Source organism: Balaenoptera borealis (genome assembly GCF_965194805.1).
Source record: "Balaenoptera borealis genome assembly, chromosome: 5".
Taxonomy (NCBI): domain Eukaryota; kingdom Metazoa; phylum Chordata; class Mammalia; order Artiodactyla; family Balaenopteridae; genus Balaenoptera; species Balaenoptera borealis.
The window spans coordinates 68534861-68560363 of record NC_138862.1 but is presented as its reverse complement, the minus strand read 5'-3'; the positions used below and the strand labels follow the sequence as shown (position 1 = coordinate 68560363).

The 25503-nt window shown below is 38.0% G+C and overlaps 1 protein-coding gene across 4 annotated transcripts in view; it reads right to left on the bottom strand.

Annotated features, from left to right (window-relative positions):
* Positions 1-25503, bottom strand: part of SLC49A4 (solute carrier family 49 member 4) — a 116901-nt gene that overhangs the window by 17289 nt on the left and 74109 nt on the right. For 2 of the 4 annotated variants that reach the window (XM_082394947.1, XM_082394948.1), the window contains exon 8: positions 10626-10808. In XM_082394947.1, the coding sequence (XP_082251073.1) occupies positions 10626-10808 (183 nt within the window). Of the gene's footprint in view, positions 1-3127; positions 3787-5262; positions 8069-10625; positions 10809-25503 lie in introns of those variants that run through there. The other 2 variants (XM_082394949.1, XM_082394946.1) reach the window with 2 other exon arrangements.

Below are 25503 nucleotides of genomic sequence, written 5' to 3'. Positions count from 1 at the left end.
TCTTCTGGGATGGTCCAACACTCTCCCCCCTCAGTACTGTTTTTATTTCCCAACAGATTAGCAAACTGTTGACAGTATGGAAATAAGCTTTATCTCGTTCTTTTCTATATGATTATAATCATACAAATTAAAGTGGAATTCTATTTTTCCTACATTTATGAAATAGGTCTGATGAAATTTCCTCATAGTTTTCTATATATTGCTTTTTTAATAGGACACTTTCTTCATGTCACAGCTTTTGCACTTGCTTGATAATATGGTATAATCACAGTAATTCCTGTACTTACTGTTTCTGGGACAAATGTGGAATTAATGTGATTTTTAACATTAATTTAAAACAAATCTACTAAGCACTTGCATTTGATCTTGAGTTTAAAGTGAAGCTTGTACTTATGCAAACAGCAAGATGAATGCCTAGATTTTAGTAAAAATAGTAAAAAAAAAAAAAAAGGAATTAAAAGATGAGTAGATGAGAATTTAATCTCAATTTAAAATCTCTTCGCTTGAATCCCTCATTAGAAAGGCAAGCTGTAAACATTCTCAATAATTAAACATGAATGTATGATCTATGATAAAACGTGGCCCTTAGGCCATATATGCTTAAATATACAAAATGGTGCTTGACTCCCTCTTGTTATTTTATTAGCTCTACCCTCCAGTGAAATGCATTTGTGTATGGAATTATCTGTTCTATATCTCCACCAGGGACCATACTAAAAAATGCTTCTTCCCATAAACTGTGAAATATTCACTGATAAGCCACAGGGAACTTACACTATAACATGTCCTTACCAATTAATAATGCTGTTGACTTGGTTTATGAGGATTGAATTATTCATCAGAAACTTTTCAGATCGCGTCACTCACTGCAAGCTAAGACTTAGAGATGTTAGAGCACCAACGGGATAGCGATGAAGAAAAAAGATGGATTTTACTTAGAAATCAAGCAATCACCTAATTTTAACAGTATTTTACTCTTAAGCCCCATCGTTTTTGAACATGAGAAGAGTACTCACGAACACCCCAAAATGTCCAAATTAAGCTGCAATTCTCTGAGGCAGAGAAAAGAAGACTGCTTTGGGAGTCAGAAGATGTGGGTTTTAGTTAGTTTTACTTTTGTCATTAACTAGGATTGTGACCTTTGGCAAGATCCTTTACCTCTCTGGGGCTGTTCCTATAAATTCTAAAATGAGTGCTTGGATTAGTAGAGGGTTAAGATTTTTTTCAATTATAAAATTCATCAGGACTCTTTAATGTTTGTTTATAAAGTGCAAAGATTATGGCTGGTCTTTTGATGCGTGTGAGAAATACAAAAGTAAAAAAAAAAAGTTATGAAATATACAGTAAGTAAATAATGTGTAATCCTCCCCCCACCCCTAGAAGATTTTGGTTCTCTATCAGGTTTGGTATATGAAATCTTGATCATTTAAAACAGCTGCAGCTTGTGATTAGAACAATTATCTGCTGGAGGAGTTAAGCAGATGTAAATGAGACAAAGGGACACCTCATCTCATCTCATCTCACGTATGCTAAGAACAGTGGTTGGTGCCTGGTACAATGCAAGAATTTAAAATCACTACCCATTTGGTCTGTCTTTGAACTAATCAGTCATTTAGGTAGTATTTTTTAATGTTATTTTTCACTTTGTGTTAAAAGTAGAACTAACCATAATTAAAATGCTCTGTATGAGAAGTCTTATAGCAAAATTTTATATAGGAGTGTCCTCAAACACAACAGTTCTGACTAAAACCAAATGCATCATAATTCTTCCCTCACCTTTCTAGATTCATTCTAAACAGGAAGGGGGGTGGTTATTTTAGCACCTGGGTCATGGACTATTGACACCTGGACTGGCTGGCTTTCAATTACCCTTAAGAATTCTGCTTTGCTTTCCTTTTATTTTTATTTAAGAAGAATGACAGAGTTAACAGGAACTAAGCCTAGCTTTCACAGGTTTTCTTCTTCTCTTTAGCAAGTTCCTCAGTTCCTTCAGTTCTGGCTGCTAAGTTATTAGCAGGGTGGTTATAAAGGGGGATGGTCTAAAGGTGACTGAAGACAGATGTTAAATTTGAGGGTTTTCTTACTTTCCAGGTTGCACAATTTTGGATCTTACAAGGCCTGACGGTAACAGCATCCTCCTCTAGGACCGAGGTTAGTAAAAGCATAGCCTTCGACTTACCAAGGGGGAAAGGAGGGGTATCTGGGACTGTGTGTGATAGTGTGTGTGAATGTGTGGAGATGAGTCAATTAAGTGCTGACCAGGTCCCCTTAACCATACTTCACCACCTTGGCTAATAGAAGGAGCTGCCTTACACTCTGCTGTCCAGAAGAAGACAAATAAAATAATATATATTTAGCTGACAATGAAGATACAATTTCAAGTGAGTAAAAAAGGAGAGGGGGTTGGAGGAAGCTGAGAACAATGAAGATAAAACATCATTCTTGACTTTTTGACAAAGTTTTTGATTTTCCAGCCTGAGGGGAATTATGTAAATCTGAATAGTGGTAATATCATAACCCCACCAGAGCATATTTTATGTCATAGTGAAATACACGTCTGAGAGTTGTCCAGTGGGTATTATTTTTGAAAAAGCTGTCATCCACAGAAGGAAGGCAGGTACTGGCAAAATACTGCCCTCTCAAATATACTGACTCTATATAGAACTGAATATTTTATAACCTGAATTGAGATACAAGAAAGTAATTCAGAAATCACTCAACAGATCTGAAAGTTTCAATGCTATAAATTGTTATTTTCAAACAAGGGTCATTTAATAAAATGCAACCCTGGTAAATAACAGCTGGTGCTGGATTTTCCATCCCATGCCACCACATATATATCTGCCCGAAGACACAGGATGTTCTATGGGATTTGTCATTTCACTTTTAACAAAGTGCTAAATCGGAATGAAATTACATTTTTCATACAGCATTTAATGGGACTGTATTAAACATTTAGTCACATTTAATTTAATCATTTAAGAGCCTAGCAGATGAAATTGTATTTCACAGAAACAAGGATAAGTTAAGATTGAGACACAAAGTATGTGCTCTGCAGTCACTGGAAAGCACTTGATCACCATAATTAAGGTGGCCAAAGGTTTCCGATCTAATTAAAAATAAGGAGTCATATAAGAAATGGCTTTATTAGAAAAAAATGTAGTGTACAGGTGGCTAATATCTATCATTGATACACCTCTTGGCTATTTTATAATTAAAATCTGATATAGGGTTTAAACTTCTTTAGAAGTTAGTGGCATTTCTTCCTATTCTGATATGTGGCTTAGGGAAGGAGTTATCTTCATGTAATAGACACCCTTTATTTCTTTTCATAGTTACAATTAATCAGTAGTTTAGCACTGGCACAAAACATAGAGGGAATTACCTAGGTAGTGCTTTCTGTGTAAGACATCACACTTCTAACCCCAGACTCAGGCACACGTACGCCATTGATACAGTTTTTAAACCCACTATTATCACTCAAGTTCCACATTATTATTACCTAGCAGTAATTAAATTAATGTGATCATCTGTAACCTAACAAAACCTCTGAATGAAGTTTCTCTCTTCTCTTTTTCTTTTTCCTGTTAGATGTGCAATTCCAAGCAAATGTGCAGTATGCAGTATTGATTTCCAGTCTCTTTTTAAAAACTCCTTCAAGTCTGTGCTATTAAACTGAGACAACCACATCAAGATAGAGTCTGTCATAGGATTCCCTGAAGCACAGAATAAGGAGGAGACTGAGCAAACACGACCCGGGAAGGCACCAGTTGAACCAAGACAACTCTGTAAGACAAAAACATGCAGTTGTAAGCATTCATGTGTCACCAGCAGAACACCACCTGTATGCTGGGAGCAACCTGCTTTGCATTCAAAAGCACTTATAATAAATGCGCCCTGGGAGGCCTGAAAACCGGCTTTCAATAAACAGTGACAAATGCGGAGTCTAAGCGATGCATGTAATATGTTACAGGGCTTTCCTGTGGAATATTTTTAATCAGTATTGTTAATGACTTTTCATCAATTTAACCCAACTTGACTTTGGTGACCAAAAAAAAAAAAAAATCTATTATTACTTCAAAGAAAGAAAAATCAATCACCTTTAAATGTTAGTTTAATTGTTTTTAAAGTGCCCTCTTATCACCATCACTCTTGTCCTTGTTTAGAAATATCTGATGGATTAGAAAGACAAACAAGAAAATCACCTGGATTTTGAGATAACACTTTTAAATTTTTTTGGAAAGAAATATCTAATTCTCAGCAAAAAATCAAGTAGTAATCACTGTAAAACAAAGTAGAAAATACATATATATATATATATATATATATATATAAAAGATAAGTAAAATGTAAAAAATGAATCCTAAATTCTACTCTCAGAGAAACTACTGTGAATACTTTGGTTTCTTTCTAGTCTTTTTTTCCTACTAACATAATGGTTATGTATGATGCCAATTACCAGAAGATTTACAGGAATCATCTAAACAGGCAATTCAAATAATGTTTTTCGATTTAATGGAATTGAGGACGTGCTTCTTCGAAAATGCGCATTCACGAGTTCAGGACTCCCCAACAGGCCAATCCTGGGCCTCTTGCTACCAAAACACACATGCTTGCCCTGCCGACTGTGCTGTCTCTAGCTGCTTCCTGTGGCTCCGGGGGCCTTGGAGCCGGGCATCTGTTCAGCTTCTTTCTATCCCAGCCCCCTCTGTCAGTCAGGCTTGAGGCTTCCGTGCAGAAGCGAGCAGCTTCTTGGAGTAAAGGGGCTGGAAGGGGGGGGGGACAACTTCTCTGGTTTAATATCCATTTAGCAATTTCAATGAAAAAATAAAAACACAACAAAAAATGAAGGAAACACATTCCCTGGTACATTTTTTCCTTTGGGCACTGCTATAAGTTTATATTTTCCCTCTGTGCTTCTACAGAATGCTAATACTGCCTTAATCTTCAAAAATCATCCTAAAGATTTCTATGCTGCTGCTTTAGATTAATCCATAATTCATATGGCTAAAAGAGCAATTTATGCTCAGGAATGGACATCAGAAAACCAACCAGTAAGAAAAGGTGCTGAAGTACCTTTTTTTCCTATAATATGTTCACAAAAGCAGCCTCCCTAACCTCTCAATTTCTACATTTTAAAAGTCAGACATGCTATTCTATAGCATGGAACAAAGATGTATATTTCAATGGTATTTTCATGCAAAGCTGTTTTCTGTCCTTTACTTGGATTGACTAGAATCTAAATACTCAGAAACGCTGTGATCTCTGGGATCTTGTCTTTATTCTAATATTCCCTGAAATGACGCACCAAGCATTTTCTGCTTTTATATTAACCATATAGCCTCTGGATTTCTGATGATAATTTTAACAAGCAAAAAGAAGCAGTGAAAAAATACGAAAAGCAAAAGTAGTAAAATAGAGATAACAGCATACTGTTTATACTAAAAGTGAGCGTTTTTTACTTTAAGGTCCCATTTTAAGCAATAGCTAAAAGAAAGTATGGCACTTGAAGTCTACAACAAAGATGTTTCCTAAACTTTAGAGACTATTTCACAGGGACCTAGAGCAACACACATGCAGCAACAATCAACTTGTCCTAGCTCTCCTTAAACCTAGAAATTAGTCAAATAATGCCAAAGCAGACCTTTATTTCATCAGAATTGTAAAACGATTCCTTCTACCTGGGTTCAGATGAAATCTCTAAAAATAACTCAAAATTGCTCTTTAGTGTCATGGTTTGTGGGTTGGTTGGTTCTCACTATTGTGCCTCTCTCTGAGAAGTCAAATCCACCCTTCACTAAGTTCACCTGGTTTAACCAACTACCAGTGTTCTTTGAAATTTTTGCCTTTTTAGAGAGAAAAAGGTCAGGGATGGAAACCTCTGCATGTCCCCACTGAAAGCCACTCCCATAAACCACATCTAAGGGGCTCTAATGTGCAGGAAATGGCTTGCTTAAAAGTTCAGTCTGACTTGGCAGAGCAAAGTTGGCTGTGGTCCTTTGGAGCCCAGTGCCATGACGTAATTAACCCAACAGAGTCCTTAGCCATCGAAATTTTCTTTTGTATCTTTTAAAGTGAGCACAGTTTTCCAACATTCCTTCCCTTTGCCTTTCACTAGGGAAACTATAAATCCATACTGCAAGCCCCCATGACTTGCCTCTACATTTCTGCTGGCTCTCTGTCATCTCCTGTGCTGCAGCCTGAGGCCTCTGCCGATTTACAGTGAGGCAGGTGCTGTAGTTTCCTCGGAGCTCTGCACCAAATGGTGAGGCTCTGCTGGGGCTGAGCTAATTAGGATGAAGTACCATTCTACTTTTCACCTCATCTTTCCCTGCAATGATGCCACACTTTTGGCTTCAAGTACTTGTCTGGTTCCAGACACTATCTTCCAGAACCAGCCTTCTAGCTTCTTTGGTGATTTAACCAAAATTATGGTAATTTAACAAAATTGTCTCCATTCTCTCTCAGGAGAAGCCAGCTGACACCACAGTTTCACAGTGTGATGCCCTGCTCCCTTCACTCCACATTAATTATCCGATAGCTTGGACCAGCACATTGCATTATTTTACTTCTTAGATATAAAAGTACTTCTCACTAGTCCACATCAGTTGAACCTGTTCTCCTGGTAACCACTAGACAATACCTCCCTCCTCAGCACATAATGCAGCCTCAAATTCATGGTTGGCTACTTCATAATGAAAGGACTGAGGTAAAACCTTTAATGTTTTTAGCCAAAACTTGCTGCAAACCTTCTAGAACAACAACAACAACAACAACAAATAACAGACAATACAAACTACAAAACAAGCTACAAACTATAAAATAGAACATTAGAATACATTTCAGAGCATATAAAGCATACAACGGCATTTCCAAATTGATTTTGTATGTGAAGTTATTAGAATAAAACATCACTGTGCTGTCTGAAATGCTCGCTGAGATTCACAAAGCAAGCATTATAGGAAGCAACTCAGTTTTGCAAATATGCTTATATTAAGGAGCAAGTAACTTTTTTTGAAAGTGACCTTAAAAAACCCAAGTCAGAAAAACTCCAAGAAATCTTTGACATGGTCCAGGTTCCCAAAGCAGAGTCAACACAGGACATGGGAAACTCTGTGACCCAGGGCTCTAAATAGGCCAGTGACGTTGGTATAGAAGCCTGTGTGACATTCTCCATCAATGATGGCAATGGCCATAATCAACAAGCAAATCACCAGTGAAGCCTATCTTGCCAGGCAAGGCACTCTAATGTGGTCATTTTGGGGTTTGTACGTACAGCCCTGAAAAGCCATATCTGATGTAGTCATCTACCAGATAGCACATGGTGGGAAACCAAAAACTCTAGTCAGGAAGTTTAGTACTTCCTTGAGAAATGACCTAAAAAACTGCCGATCTTTATGATGATTAAAAATCAAGCCCTCCAATCATGTAACTAATAGTTGAATTCTGACATATAACTAACTTCTGGGTGAGTTTTTCAAGTTTAAAATGACTGAATTATGACATTCAAACACTGGCTCTAACGGAAGAAATTCATTATATAAAATGTTTAGCATACCGGGCTGCATAACTAAAAATTTAGGAAATAATTTTATACAGTTTTCAGATTTGTAATTTATGTATCATCATACCTCAGCTATAAGGCATGTGGACTTTTGCTGTGGGACTTTTGGGGCGAGATCAACTAATGATAAGTGAAAGAATCTCAACAGAGTTTTCATAGTTCTAGGAACTTTTTAGCCTTAGAGAGTTGTGGGGTATGTTTGTGTGTATTCATTATACGCACTGACAAATAAGCACATAAAAGCATTTCTTTAAAATAGAAGCTTAGATGTTTAAATTCCTATCATCACCAGCTAATTATCCAGAAGGAAACAAAACATTTGGTGAGTGCCAGCTGTACCCTGGTCTAAGCTCTTTCACATTCATCTTCTCATTAACGCTAAAATGTCAAAACATACTGAGTTTTTTTTTGTCCTGAAAACCATCCTGTTCGATTAAGATTAATTTTTATTTAAAGTTTTATTTTTCACAATACTCACGGAGTTTAGGCAGGAACCTTTAACATCTACATAGATATGTATAAGAACATATGATCAGAAACCAACCCAGAAGAGGGAAGCTTTTTCCCCCCAGCTAGATAAATCCTTGATTGTATCAGTGAGATAGAAATTAGCAGAAATGGTGTTAAGTGTTTCTTCCACTGCCTGTGCCAAAGAACCAAAAATGTCTGCTCGTATCTGGTCACTACAAATCTGCAAAATGAGGAGTGAGCACTGACTGATGTACAGACACCAGTCTCTGTTGAACAAATTGGAAGCTGCACATTCAAGACCCAGGAGAGTGATAGAGACACTCTGCTTGCCAAGCACAATGGTAGGCGTGCACTGGGCTTCTCCACAGTCAGACAGCACAGGGGTAGCTCCTGCTTTAAACTGACCAATAGATACATGTTTGTTATATTCTATAGACCACGTGCAAGAGGTCTATTAGGGGATAATGTGATCTGGCGTCTACTGTTGTTGTTTTTAAATGCTGGGAAGACAAAACAATTTCCATCCAACAGGAGAAACCATGCTCAGCCGGGCTGCAAGGACCATTCAGCCCACCTGTGTCCATGAGCTGGAAAACCGTTTCTACCACTCTAAGGGCAACAGCCATCTCTGATACTTTACCAGGCAAAAAAAGAGAGGCACTGAGCCTCCTAGTTTCAACTATGACACAGCTGAAGTGGGTTAAAGCTGATAATGTAATGACTGTTAGGTGATTCTGTTTAGAAAACTAATTGAAGGCAAAGACCTTATACCTGGTGATGGCATTTTCCCTAATGGAAACACGTTTCCAGGAGGACAGTGAAGAGTGGTCTGACTTTATTAATATCACTTGCCTTTGAAAATATCACTCTCTTTCATAGGATTAACCAAACGTATATCAGGTTTAGCAAAGTTGAAACCATCTTTACCTGTATTAGTGATCAACAGAAATGATCTAGTTTGTTGTTAATTATATTAAGAAATTAATATATCCTTTGGATGCTCCTTGCTGTTAGGTGAAAGTGCTATGTCAAAAGCTGTCCAAAACCCAGGGAGATTCTGCTTCATCAGCTTTGAACGTTTCAAAAATTTGTTTTCCAGTCAAGGAGATTATCATGGCTATTATTTCAATTATAAGCCTGTCAGAATTCCTAGAAACAATTAGGTTTCTTGGAGTGTCACATTTTAGAGCATTTCTTACATTTAAGTCTTATAAATTAGATTCTTCCATGTACAAATTATCCAGATTTACTGTATCTGATGAGTAGTTAAGAAAACAGTAACCAGAAAAAAAAGTAGTAACATTCAATTATTTAAGACAAGGAAATAAAATGGGATATAAACCTAGTAGAAATTAATAAAAGATTTATATTTAAGACTCACAAGTATAAAATTTATAAAGTCTAGATGTATAAAATAAGTATAAATCCTTATTTTAACATGCAAAATAGAAGTCTAGATAATTGTGCCCCAATTTTCTAAAATAGCGAGACAGAATTTGGACCATGGAAAAGAAAATATCAGAGAAAACCAAACAACTGCAAAACAGAACCACTACAAACCCGCAGACCTCAACACCAGTGGGGCCTGCCTTCAATATGCCCAGCAAGTTTCCAGCTGTCCCTGCAGCATCTCCTCCCACCCCCTCAAAAGCTATTTTAAAGTTTCATTCTCTCCTTAAGCCCCTTCTCCACTACCTTCCCACCAACTCTGCATAGATGAACTGGCTTCTAAGCCGAAAGTTGGTGCCATCAAGAAGGAGCTCCCTCAACAATGTGCTCAGCACAGGCCTCTGCTTCTATGCCACACACACTGCCTTCTCTCCACCTCCTTTCGTCCAAGGCTAACTCCTCTACTTGGGTTCAGGAACCCAGCCCTTCTTCCTTTGTAAGGACGTCCCCCTTCTTTAAAGGTGTACCCCTGGGTTCTAACTGCAACCTTCTTTTCACTCTATACCTGCACTGACCAATTTGGTAGCCACATGTAGCAATTTAAATGTAAACAAATTAATCAAAATGAAATAAAATGAAAAATCCAGTTCCCTAGCTGCATTAGCTTCATGGGCTAGTGGCTACTGTGCTGGACAGCACAGATAAAGTACACCTCTGTTATCATAAAATGTTCCATTGGACAGAGCTGTCCTATACAGGCGATCCACTCTTTGGGTGATCTCTCATTCATCTGCAAAGCTTTAAACTACATATATACCCCTGACCTTAATTTCTACCTTATGTTAAGACAGTAGAGTTGAAGTATTTTTTTAAAAGCAAGATATCAGTGGTTCTCAATGAGAACCAGCATATTAGAATCAGCTGGTGGGCTTTTAAAAGTAGAAATCCTGCCCCCCCGCCCCCCCCCCACCATCCAAGTTAATTAAATCAGAAACTTTGGTGGGGGGGGCAGTGAGGATGCATTCCATCAGGCTGGGATGCCTTTCAAGAAAAGCAACAGAAGACATTTTCTTTGCATGTGAAAGCTCAAATAAAGTAATTTGCCTTAGTGGGAATTCTCCATATAAATTCCCTGTACATCAGTGCCACAAACCTCTCTCGTAACACATTTAGATAGTAAATAAAAAGTCAGATTTCTTACCTGTGTGATAAAATGTGAGAAAAAACAAAAGTACTCCCATGAACATATTACTTAAAAAAGTGACAACTCCACAAGTAATTCCTTCTGGAACTGGGTAGACAGTTTCCACGAAAAGCTCAAAAAATATAGGTATACTGCTATTCAGGAACACTCCCAGGAGAATACAGGAGGCATACAATGTCACTAAAATAAAAACACAAACATTTTAGTTTCATAAGAGCAGCAGTGAGTCACATCAGATGGATATTCTGGGTGTTCTCCTTCATGAGTATCAACTCTGGAATTTCATCTCTTCTCAGTGGTAGTTGATGAACTTCAGCAAAGCTTCACACATCTGTCAGCTCTTCACACAGGTTTTGTGGAGTAGATAGGAAAAGGTTCTCTTGCTGGATGATTGCCAGTTTATTTGCTTTATCTTTTTGGTGGATTACTCCAAAGCACAGAAACAATTTTTACCATTATAATTTAAAAGATTCTTTCCCCTGAGTCACACTCCTGGCATATTGAGGGATAGGTAAAATATAGCAAATTAACACAAAATCTAGACTCATTCTATAATTTTAAAGAGAAGTTAAAATCTAAGGAAAAAGTGTAAGAAACATTAAGTGTAACTAAAAATTACATATTTTAAGACTGGTTAATAACAGCCCTCAAGCATAAAATAAAAGTTATCTGCTATGTAATTCCTGGAGAAACACTTAAAATAGAAATAGTCCTCAATTTTAGAATGAGTTTCATGTCAAGAGTTTTTTTAAAAAAATACATGACTTTTTTGGAACATAGAAAAAAATTTCACCTAGAAATGTATAATTAATAGTGGCTAGGATCCCAGATTAGCCAATAAATAGCCTATTAACACAATCTATAGTGAAATTTTTGAATAAGGACACTATTCTTATTCTTAGAAGAATGTTTAGAGAAATGCACCCCACTCCAAATAATTTTATTAATGCTGTCTGCATACAAACCTTCAATAATTTTAATTTGAAGGTGAAAACAGAATCAATGAGGAAAAAATGATATCCTATTTAGAAACCTAAAACATCTCCCCTTAGACTAATAAGTATATCATGCCCACTGATGATAATGAGTAGCAATTATTCTAACCTTAAAGTTACCAGGAAAGTATTTTTAATAAAAATATTTGTTAAGTAAAAAAATTTCTGTACAGGAACTGCAGAAAGTGAGGGAATTACCCTAAATCTGTTATGTATTATTCATAGAACATATCAAATTACCAGAATTTACCACACCCAATTGCAATCATTAACAATCCCTAACATTGTTGAAGAGGTAAAAACAAAAACTGTATCTACTGTTTTCTAATAGCATTTCTCTAATTAATCTCAACTCACACTTCCTCCTCCAATTACACTAGCCTTTCAGGATTACAAAATATTTAACACATTCTAGTACCACAAATAGCTGGTGATTACTTTGAGTTTCTTTGATTAGAAGACACATGGAAATAGAGAACAAAAGGATGATGGTGAATAAAGAACACATTGCTGGCTAAAGCAGTGACCAGGCTAGTCACAGGATTAAATGAGAAGCATCTGATGGATATAAACACATGTAAAACATGAAGCACTTTTCAAGAGTTTCTTAAAAACAAAACAAAACCCCACACCTCATGCTCACTGTATATTTGCTGGACATAGATCATGCAAATCAATCAACACTTCTTACACATGACTCATTAGTGGTACATTAGGAAATCTAGGGATGGAATATCACTGGTAGCTTTATAGAGTATTCTATCTACAAAACACTTTATACTAATTTATGGTCAGTCATGGTAATCAGAGCAGAGACCACTACTGACTCCAAAACAGATGAGCCTAGAAGTTTAAGATGATAAAACACTGAATATAGCACAGAGAACAATATTCAGTATCCTATGATAAACCATAATGGAAAAGAAGATTAAAAAAAAGAATATATATATGTGTAACTGAATCACTTTGCTGTACAGCAGAAATTAACACAATGTAAATCAACTATACTTCAATTAAAATTATTAATTATTAATTATAAAGGTTATTAATTTTAAGAAGAACTTATTAGTCATTATACACCCAGCACTTATCCCAAAATACAAAACACACTAGGTTTTTAATGCCAATAAAATAAAGAGAAACACTTTAAAACAAAAGATATATAAGTGAAAAAGGTACAAAAAAGTGTGTTAAGGGATATACACACACACACACACACACACATATACACCTGTTTGTAAATGTATAGAATTCTCTGGGAAAACTCAAGAAACTGACATTCAAGGTTGCCTCTAGAGAGGGAAATTGGGGGCCATGGGACAGTAGACATTTTTCATTGTATACCCTTTTCTACTTTTTGAATTTAGTTTTTACTATGTGCATATCTTACCTATTTAAAAAAAGAAAAAAAGAGAAATGTCATTGTAAACTAATGAATTGGCAGCTAATCCAACTCTACTTCATGCAGGTTTGTTAGCTCCCTGACTCAGAAATGGTTATCATTGGGTGAGCTGCCCCACACACCAGATATCTACACCCAGAAGCCATATAACCCAGCCTTGGTCCAGGATCCTCGACATAAATATTCCCACCTCATTTATTAGAATTCCTATTATATGTAGGATAAGTGGGCTGAGACTGCTGATATAACTTCAGAGGCCAGAAATTAAAAAACCAAGCATTTTCATTCAATTCTCTCATTCTCAGTGTTTGTTTCTTATATTACTATAAAAATGATGACCACAAGGTTGTTTTACACTGGCTGGATATATATGCTGAAATCACTTGTTACTGTAGAAACTAAAGAACCAAAATAATTTACACATAGGGGATTGGTTCAAGATGGTGGAGTAGAAGAACGTGCTCTCACTCCCTCTTGTGAGAACACCAGAATCACAACTAACTGCTGCACAGTCATCAACAGGAAGACACTGGAACTCACCAAAAAAGATACCCCACATCCAAAGACAAAGGAGAAACCACAATGAAACAGTAGGAGGGGCGCAATCACAATAAAATCAAATCCCATAACTGCTGGGTGGGTGACTCACAAACTGGAGAACACTTATACCACAGAAGTCCACCCACTGGAGTGAAGGTTCTGAGCCCCACATCAGGTTTCCAAACCTGGGGGTCCGGCAACGGGAGAAGGAATTCCTGGAGAATCAGACTTTGAAGGCTAGCGGGATTTGATTGCAGGACTTCGACAGGACTGGGGGAAACAGAGACTCCACTCTTGGAGGGCACACACAAAGTGGTGTGTGCATCAGGACCCAGGGGAAGGAGCAGTGACCCCAGGGGAGACTGAACCAGACCTATCTGCTAGTGTTGGGGGTCTCCTGCTGAGGCAGGGAATGGCTCTGTCTCACTGTGAGGACAAGGACACTGGCAGCAGAAGTTCTGGGAAGTACTCCTTGGCGTGAGCCCTCCCAGAGTCCTCCATTGGCCCCACCAAAGAGCCCAGGTAGGCTCCAGTGTTGGGTCGCCTCAGGCCAAACAAACAACAGGGAGGGAACCCAGCCCCACCCATCAGCAGTCAAGTGGATTAAAGTTTTACTGAGCTCTGCCCACCAGAGCAACAGCCAGCTCTACCCACCAATAGTCCCTCCCATCAGGAAACTTGCACAAGCCTCTTAGATAGCCTCATACACCAGACGGCAGACAGCAGAAGCAAGAAGAACTACAATCCTGCAGCCTGTGGAACAAAAACCACATTCACAGATAGACAGACAAGATGAAGAGGCAGAGGGCTATGTACCAGATGAAGGAACAAGATAAAACCCCAGAAAAACAACTAAATGAAGTGGAGATAGGCAACCTTCCAGAAAAAGAATTCAGAATAATGATAGTGAAGATGTCCAGGACCTCTGAAAAAGAATGGAGGCAAAGATCGAGAAGATGCAAGAAATGTTTAACAAAGACCTAGAAGAATTAAAGAACAAACAAACAGAGATGAACAATACAATAACTGAAATGAAAATTACACTAGAAGGAATCAACAGAATAACTGAGGCAGAAGAACGGAAAAGTGACCTGGAAGACAGAATGGTGGAATTCACTGCTGCGGAACAGAATAAAGAAAAAAGAATGAAAAGGAATGAAGACAGACTAAGAGACCTCTGGGACAACATTAAACACAACAACGTTCGCATTATAGGAGTCCCAGAAGGAGAAGAGAGAGAGAAAGGACCAGAGAAAATATTTGACGAGATTATAGTCGAAAACTTCCCTAACATGGGAAAGGAAATAGCCACCCAAGTCCAGGAAGCGCAGAGAGTCCCATACAGGAAAAACCCAAGGAGAAACATGCTGAGACACATAGTAATCAAACTGGGAAAAATTAAAGACAAAGAAAAATTATTGAAAGCAGCCAGGGAAAAATGACAAATAATATACAAGGAAACTCCCATAAGGTTAACAGCTGATTTCTCAGCAGAAACTCTAAAAGCCAGAAGGGGGTGGCATGATATACTTAAAGTGATGAAAGGGAAGACCGTACAACCAAGATTACTCTACCCGGCAAGTATGTCATTCAGATTCGATGGAGAAATCAAAAGTTTTGCAGACAAGCAAAAGCTAAGAGAATTCAGCACCACCAAACCAGCTCTACAACAAATGCTAAAGGAACTTCTCTAAGTGGGAAACACAAGAGAAGAAAAGAACCTACTAAAACAAACCCAAAACAATTAAGAAAATGGTAATAGGAACATACATATCAATAATTACCTTAAACATGAATGGATTAAATGCTCCAACCAAAAGACACAGGCTTGCTGAATGGATACAAAAACAAGACCCATATATATGCTGTCTACAAGAGACCCACTTCAGACCTAGGGACACATACAGACTGAAAGTGCGGGGATGGAAAAAGATATTCCACGCAAAAGGAAATCAAAAGAAAGCTGGAGTAGCAATACTCATATCAGATAAAATAGACTTTAAAATAAAGAATGTTACAAAAGATAAGGAAGGACACTCCATAATGATCATGGGATCAATCCAAGAAGATATAACTATTATAAATATATATGCACCCAACATAGGAGCACCTCAATACATAAGACAACTATTAACAGCTATAAAAGAGGAAGTTGACAGTAACACAATAATAGTGGGGGACTTTAACACCTCACTCACACCAATGGACAGATCATGATAAGGAAACATGAGCTTTAAATGACACAATAGACCACATAGATTTAATTGATATTTATAGGACATTCCATCCAAAAAGAGCAGATTACACTTTCTTCTCAAGTGGGCATGGAACATTCTCCAGGATAGATCACATCTTGGGTCACAAATCAAGCCTCAGTAAATATAAGAAAATTGAAATCATATCAAGCATCTTTTCTGACCACAACACTATGATATTAGAAATGAATTACAGGGAAAAAACCGTAAAAAACACAAACATATGGAGGCTAAACAATACGTTACTAAATAACCAAGAGATCACTGAAGAAATCAAGAGGAAATCAAAAAATACCTAGAGACAAATGACAATGAAAACATGATGATCCAAAACCTATGGGATGCAGCAAAAGCAGTTCTAAGAGGGAAGTTTATAGCTATACTCAAGAAACAAGAAACAAGAAAAATCTCAAAAAAACAATCTAACCTTACACGTAAAGGAACTAGAGAAAGAAGAACAAACAAAACCCAAAGTTAGCAGAAGGAAAGAAATCATAAAGATCAGAGCAGAAATAAATGAAATAGAAACAAAGAAAACAATAGCAAAGATCAATAAAACTAAAAGCTGGTTCTTTGAGAAGATAAACAAAATTGATAAACCATTAGCAAGACTCATCAAGAAAAAGAGGGAGAGGACTAAAATCAGTAAAATTTGAAATGAAAAAGGAGAAGTTACAACAGACACCGCAAAAATACAAAGCATCCTAAGAGACTACTACAAGCAACTCTATGCCAATAAAATGGACAACCTGGAAGAAATGGACAAATTCTTAGAAGGTACAACCTTCCAAGACTGAACCAGGAAGAAACAGAAAATATGAACAGATCAATCACAAGTAATGAAATTGAAACTGTGATTAAAAATCTTCCAACAAACAAAAGTCCAGGGCCAGATGGCTTCACAGGTGAATTCTATCTAACATTTAGAGAAGAGCTAACACCCATCCTTCTCAAACTCTTCCAAAAAATTGCAGAGGAAGGAACACTCCCAAACTCATTCTATGAGGCCACCATCACCCTGATACCAAAACCAGACAAAGATACTACAAAAAAAGAAAACTACAGACCAATATCACTGATGAATATAGATGCAAAAATCCTCAACAAAATACTAGCAAACAGAATTCAACAACACATTAAAAGGATCATACACCATGATCAAGTGGGATTTATCCCAGGGATGCAAGGATTCTTCAATATATGCAAATCAATCAATGTGATACACCATATTAACAAATTGAAGAATAAAAACCATATGAAAATCTCAATACATGCAGAAAAAGCTTTTGACAAAATTCAACACCCATTTATCATAAAAACTCTCCAGAAAGTGGGCATAGAGGGAACCTACCTCAACATAATAAAGGCCATATACAACAAGCCCACAGCAAACATCATTCTCAATGGTGAAAAACTGAAAGCATTTCCTCTAAGATCAGGAACAAGACAAGGATGTCCACTCTCACCACTATTATTCAACATAGTTTTGGAAGTCCTAGCCATGGCAATCAGAGAAGAAAAAGAAATACAAATTGGAAAAGAAGAAGTCAAACTGTCACTATTTGCAGATGACATGATACTATACACAGAGAATCCTAAAGATGCCACCAGAAAACTACTAGAGCTAATCAATGAATTTGGTAAAGTTGCAGGATACAAAATTAGTGCACAGAATTCTCTTGCATTCCTATACACTAATGATGAAAAATCTGAACGAGAAATTAAGGAAACACTCCCATTTACCACTACAACAAAAAGAATAAAATACCTAGGAATAAACCTACCTAGGGAGACAAAAGACCTGTATGCAGAAAACTATAAGAAACTGATGAAAGAAATGAAAGATGATACCAACAGATGGAGATATATACCATGTTCTTGGATTGGAAGAATCAATATTGTAAAAATGACTATACTACCCAAAGCAATCTACAGATTCAATGCAATCCCTATCAAATTACCAATGGCAGTTTTTACAGAACTACAACAACAACTCTTAAAATTTGTATGGAGACACAAAAGACCCCGAATAGCCTAAACAGTCTTGAGGGAAAAAAGTGGAGCTGGAAGAATCAGACTCCCTGACTTCAGACTATACTACAAAGCTACAGTAATCAAGACAATATGGTACTGGCACAAAAACAGAAATATAGATCAATGGAACAGGATAGAAAGCCCAGAGATAAACCCACACACCTATGGTCACCTAATCTATGACAAAGGAGGCAAGGATATACAGTGGAGAAAAGACAGTCTCTTCAATAAGTGGTGCTGGGAAAACCGGACGGCTACAAGCAAAAGAACGAAATTAGAACACTCCCTAACACCATACACAAAAATAAACTAAAAATGGATTAGAGACCTAAATTTAAGACTGGAAACTATAAAACTCTTAGAGGAAAACATAGGAAGAACACTCTTTGACATAAATCACAGCAAGATCTTTTTTGACCCACCTCCTAGAGTAATGGAAAGAAAAACAAAAATAAACAAATGGGACCTAATGAAACTTAAAAACTTTTGCATAGCAAAGGAAGCCATAAAAAAGACGAAAAGACAACCCTCAGAATGGGAGAAAATATTTGCAAATGAATAAACGGACAAAGGATTAATCTCCAAAATTTATAAACAGCTCATGCAGCTCAATATTAAAAAAACAAACAACCCAATCCAAAAATGGGCAGAAGACCTAAATAGACATTTCTCCAAAGAAGACATACAGATGGCCAAGAAGCACATGAAAAGCTGCTCAACATCACTAATTATTAGAGAAATGCAAATCAAAACTACAATGAGGTATCACCTCACACCAGTTAGAATGGGCATCATCAGAAAATCTACAAACAACAAATGCTGGAGAGAATGTGGAGAAAAGGGAACCCTCTTGCACTGTGGTGGAAATGTAAATTGATACAGCCACTATGGAGAACAGGATGGAGGTTCCTTAAAAAACTAAAAATAGAATTACCATATGACCCAGCAATCCCACTACTGGGCATATACCCAAAGAAAACCATAATTCAAAAAGACACATGCACCCCAATGTTCATTGCAGCACTAGTTACAATAGCCAGGTCATGGAAGCAACCTAAATGCCCATCGACAGATGAATGGATAAAGAAGATGTGGTACATATATACAATGGAATATTAGTCAGCCATAAAAAGGGACGAAATTGGGTCATTTGTGGAGACGTGGATGGATCTAGAGACTGTCATACAGAGTGAAATAAGCCAGAAAAAGAAAAACAAATATCGTATATTAACGCATATATGTGGAACCTAGAAAAATGGTACAGATGAACCGGTTTGCAGGGCAGAAGTAGAGACACAGATGTAGAGAACAAATGTATGGGCACCAAGGGAGGAAAGCGGCTGGGGGTGGGGGTGGTGGTGGGATGAATTGGGAGATTGGGATTGACATGTACACACTGATGTGAATAAAATGGGTGACTAATAAGAACCTGCTGTATAAAAAAATAAATAAAATAAAATTCAAAAAAAAATTTACACAGGAAAGGGTTAAATTAAGATCTTCATAATCAGAATGGGGGAAAGGTAGCTGTGTCAGGATTGATTTAATATTTTCCCCAGTGTTGTGGGACATGCATAAAGTAAAAGCTGATTATTATGAGTCTGAATTTGACTTTCATTTGAATTTTCAGTTAAGAGTCTGATACAGTATCTTTACACACTGGTTTGGCAGATCCAGTGGGTGAATGTCATCTATTAAAAGTCAGGCAGACAAGATAATTTCCTGCTCATCAGAGAAGGTTCAATACATGATCATTAAATATTTCCATGACTTTCTATAGTACTGATACTAAAATTAAAATAAACTGCCTTTCAATTAAAAAGTCAAGGTAATTTAGCAGAACAAACACAATGCTGACACAGATTTCTTTTTTCAAAGAAGCTGATAAAATTTCATAGGCTCATAATTTGAATTGCAAAAAACAAAGTCCTCTGTACCACAAAATACACTAACAAAGGCTGTATTTCAAGAATATGACTTGGATCATAACCCTGAAAGAATTCTTCTCTCCACCCCTGCTTCCAGTGACAAACCAAATTACTAAACTTTAGGGAAGTAAAACTATGTATGAATACATTTTTATTAATCAAATCACTCAAACCTTAGGTGATCAGTAGTTATAAAACAAATCACAAAATTTCAGTGAAGATGTATTTCCACTCAGCACTGAATGAGATTCTCAAGATATCAAAAACAATCACAACTTCAAATCTTAGATTTATATAATTTTTTAAACAATTTTTAAAACTGCTTTTAAAAATATTATCGTATTTAACTATCGTATCAACTCTTTGAGGCAGGTAAAGTAAGATGAAGTGCCTGAAATTCTGAAAGTCAAAATGACTTATATAGTAACAATGTAAATTACCAGTGCTAATAACAATAGTATAATTAAGGCCTACAGAATCTAGCGTGCTTTCCACCAAGCCACTGTATCAGATTGAAAAAAAGTTCTTTTATAATATTTCTTTTATTCAGTGGTATTGACACAAAAGGAATGCTTCTCAAATCTGTATTCCACACAGAAGCTGGAAGTGACTGCTCATAAGACAGATGACAGAATAAAAAACAGAGCACCAAAAGGTTACAGACAAAAAAGATGAAATTTAATCATGATAAATGTAAAATGGTCCAAAAATGATTGCTTAGGTATATAATAGGGAAGTTAGCTTAAGCCTTTCTTCAAAACCATTAAAAAAAAAATAAAAAAACATTTATCAAGTGCCTCTTATACAAAAGCAGCTACGCTGGAACAGTAAATAGGACACTATCCTCAAATCATTCCTAATCTAAAGGAATATGATGGACACCTATGGGCTCAGCAGTCATTTATATGCACAGTGTTAACATAATTATACTTCATTCTCTTTATAGCTACTTTATTTATTTATTTATTATTTACTTTTGGCTGTGTTGGGTCTTCGGTTCGTGCGAGGGCTTTCTCTAGTTGCGGCAAGCGGGGGCCACTCTTCATCGTGGTGCGGGGACCGCTCTTCATCGCGGTGCGTGGGCCTTTCACTATCGCGGCCACTCCCGTTGCGGGGCACAGGCTCCAGACGCGCAGGCTCAGTAGTTGTGGCTCACGGGCCCAGCTGCTCCGTGGCACGTGGGATCTTCCCAGACCAGGGCTCGAACCCGTGTCCCCTGCATTAGCAGGCAGATTCTCAACCACTGCGCCACCAGGGAAGCCCTTCATTCTCTTTAAAAGAAACTAAAAAAAGCTATGAGAAGCCACAGCCTCCTAGCATTAGGTGCGAAGTGCAGCAGGGAAAGTGTGCTAAATTCTAGTAATACTGTTTAAGGAGGAGCCTGACAAGCTATGGTAGGTTTAGAAGACAGTGATTATGCTTGTCAGTGGTGTGGAATCTATGTCTGGTGAGGAAACGTTATGAAAATTGGGGGATGTTTAGATTAATGGCTAAGTCCAGACATGACTGACATATTCAAATGTTCTGAGGGCTGTCAACAGAAGAGGGAGGTGGCTGACTTGCTCTGTGGGAGTTGTGCTGCTCCAAATAAGTAATAGCTTGATAGGAGGAAGAATTTCCCAGGACCCAGAGCTGATTAACAAGGGAGGTTTTCATTCAAGTTGTGGTCATATGAACATACATCTGGATTGTAATGGAAGAGACTCATTTATTAAGTTATATCAGATGATGACTAAGGTTCATTTAAGTAGATCAATAACAAATTTAGATACATGTAAGTAAAGAGCTTAACTAGGATAATAAAAAAAAATCTAAAAGGTGCTTCTTAGTGGGTAAGAATAATAGAAAATTTTTTTACAGTTTTATTAAGAAGCATTATAAATATGAAATAAGGATTATAAAATAACAATACATTTTTATCATAAATTATTTTAATGATTAGAATCAAGAAATTTCCCTAAATAGTAGGTTTATAACATTAATACACTTTATTAGATAAATTTTTATTATTGTGCACACTGACTGAATTTTTATTTCATGATAAAAGTTAGAAAAGTTAACTGGGAATTATTAGATTAGACATTTATTTAAAATATTTATAAAAACTAAATTAAACTTGATATTGCAAGTGAAAATACTCCTTTTGGAAATAAAGACATACACATAAAGGCAAACGGTAAACATTCAAAAGTTTGCCAACTACAGCGTTTTTCATACGTTTTGGGCATGTTGAATATATAGAATACATATGTATGTATATACACATACACTGATATACATTTCTATATCATTGAGCTGTGCCTTTCTTCTCAGCCTCACATTTTCTTCCTAAAAATGATTACTGTGGCCTTCATGGTCTATCACTAATTAAAATACACAGTACAGGACTTCCCTGATGGTCCAGTGGTGAAGAGTCTGCCTTCCAATGCAGGGGACGCGGGTTTGATCCCTGATTGGGGAACTGGGATCCCACATGCTGCGGATAAACTAATCCGGCACGCCACAACTACTGAGCTCACGTTCCTCAACTAGAGAAGAGAAAACCCGCACGCCGCAACTGGAGAGAAGTCTGCATACCGCAATGAAAGATCCCGCGTGCCACAACTAAGACCTGACGCAGCCATAAAAAAAATAAATAGGGCTTCCCTGGTGGCGCAGTGGTTGAGAGTCTGCCTGCCAATGCAGGGGACACGGGTTCGAGCCCTGGTCTGGGAGGATCCCACATGCTGCGGAGTGACTAGGCCCGTGGGCCACAATTGCTGAGCCTGCGCGTCTGGAGCCTGTGCTCCACAAGAGAGGCAGCGATAGTGAGAAGGCCCACGCACCGCGATGAAGAGTGGCCCCCACTTGCTGCAACTAGAGGAAGACGTCACACAGAAATGAAGACCCAACACAGCCATAAATAAATAAAATTTAAATAAATAAATAAATAAATAAATAAAATAAAATAAAATAAAAAGTAAAATAAAATATGCAGTAATGAAACTGGGGTTCCAAAAGAGGAGGGGGCATATTTTGCTGCAATATTCATTAATGGTGATGGTTTTCTTTCCACGTGTTATTACTTTGTGGGTGTCCCTTGTTTAGCCCCTTTGGTGGCAAAGTTTAGTCCTATAAAGACTGACAGTTATGTTTAGAGTCCCTTATGGCTGGAAGGCACAGTTACTATCTTGCAGAAATGAAGCACAACTAATAATTCTTTGAAACAGTGGGCTCAGAGTAGAGATTGGTTGGGAAATCAGATATCCTAAGTAGTATAGGTTTATCAGTAACTTTTAAGCTCCCAAAGAATGACATATGGTTCTGCAGAAGGCAATGTACTATTAAATCACGGAACACTGACTGATCACCTGGTCAAACCCTCTACCTTCAAGAAACACAAATTCTATTTGAAGACTTTTTTCTCTTCTTGAAAATCTCCATGGATAAACATTACATGACCTCAGTAAGAAGCGTTTCTCTGAGCATTTCACAAATCCATTCTCGTCTTTTAATCCATGTTCTATTTCTGCTTCTTAATCAGTCATGAACACGAGTAATCACTTTTAGTTCATAAAACTGAAAATAATAATTCACTCCTTAGCCTTCTTTCTTTAAAGCTTAAAATCCCTAATTTCCTTAATAATGTGCATTTCTTTAATCATGATCATCCGTTTCTGAATTTTCTCATTTCTCCCCATTTTTGGGCAAGCGTATGTTTTTATTTCTTTGCATGCTATTAAAATGGGACATAATTATCTTAACAAAGGCAAAATGCATGAAAATATATTAAGAGGATTACTCTCTAACCTATACATGTCACATGCCTTTCAATACAACCAAATATATTTCCTTTCTTCAATTATCACTTAAAGCCAGCTTGTAGTCGGCTATCACCCTCAAGGGGCTTCTATCTAGCTAATCACCTTCTCTTATTCTCACCACCCATTATCTGTTTCCGACATCACCATCATGGCATCTTAGTAACTTGCATTCGATGAAGAACCTCTCCCAAAGCATCTTCTGTTCAACAGTCAAATTACACTGTTTCAGCAAACTCAACACCAAAGTGCTAACATTTTTCAAAATGCCATTTTCAAAGTATTCATCTATTCGGTGAAAAATGACATGTGAATTGTGGCTAGCATGGCTAGACATCTAGTTCTCAGATAAAGTAAATAATGTATTTCCATAATTTTGTTTACAGCATAAGCTTCAAGATTTTGAAACTCCTATTATCTAGTCATGAGTTTATTTATTGCCCTATTATAGCTAATTCAATTAATGAAGATATAATACAATATTAAATATTGAGTTTCCCTAAAGAAATAATAAAAGCACACCACTGAGAGCCTCCAAGAGGATGTATATAAGCAAGTACATATACCAAAATAGTACATCTTTAGATAGAATGGAATGATCCAGTTTTTCTTCTATAGAGATGGCAACAGTAATATCAAGACCAGTGGACTACAGAAAGATTGCATTAGAAGGTTCTAGCAGTAGTAGCACTTATAACACAAGGGTTGAACAAAATTAATAGCTTTTAATTTATTATGTCAACAGTTATAATTAATGTGTATATTTTCAAACACTTCATGTAAATTCTTCTGATTTATAAAAAGTAATAATAGAAACACTAAGTTTGCTAGAAACTGGAAAAAGACTAGACGTTTTCCTGATTAAAAAAAGAATGGGGGGAGGGGCAAGATGGTGGAAGAGTAAGATGCGGAGATCACCTTCCTTCCCACAGATACAGTAGAAACACATCTACACGTGGAACTGCTCCTACAGAACACCTACTGAACGCTGGCAGAAGACGTCAGACCTCCCAAAAGGCAAGAAAATCCCCACGTACTAGGGTAGGGCAAAAGAAAAAAGAAATAACAGAGACAAAAGAATAGGGACGGGACCTGCGCCAGTGAGAGGGAGCCGTGAAGGAGGAAAGGTTTCCACACACTAGGAAGCCCCTTCGTGGGCAGAGACTGCGGGTGGCAGAGGGGGGAAGCTTCGGAGCCACGGAGGAGAGCACAGCCACAGGGGTGCGGAGGGCAAAGCGGAGAGATTCCCGCACAGAGGATCGGTGCTGAGTAGCACTCACCAGCCCGAGAGGCTTGTCTGTTCAGCTGCCGGGGCGGGCAGGGCTGGGAGCTGAGGCTCGGGCTTCGGTGCTAGCCGGGAGGGAGTCCGGGAAAAAGCCTGCAGCTGCTGAAGAGGCAAGAGACTTTTTCTTGCCTCTTTGTTTCATGGTGCACAAGGAGAGGGGATTCAGAGCGCCGCCTTAACGAACTCCAGAGACGGGCGCGAGCCGCGGCTATCAGCGCGGATCCCCCAGCAACAGGGGCGCAGAGGGAAAAACGGAGAGATTCCTGCACAGAGGCTTGGCGCCAAGCAGCACTCACCAGCCCGAGAGGTTTGTCTGCTCACCCGCCAGGGCAGGCGGGGGCTGGGAGCCGAGGCTCGGGCTTCGGTCGGATCGCAGGGAGAGGACTGGGGCTGGCGGCGTGACACAGCCTGAGGGGGGCTAGTGCGCCACAGCTAGCCGGGAGGGAGCCCGAGAAAAAGTCTGCAGCCGCCGAAGAGGCAAGAGACTTTTTCTTGCCTCTTTGTTTCGTGGCGCGCAAGGAGAGGGGATTCAGAGCGCCGCCTAAACAAACTCCAGAGACTGGCGCGAGCCGCGGCTATCAGCGCGGACCCCAGAGGCGGGCGCGAGCCGCGGTTATCAGCGCAGACCCCAGAGAC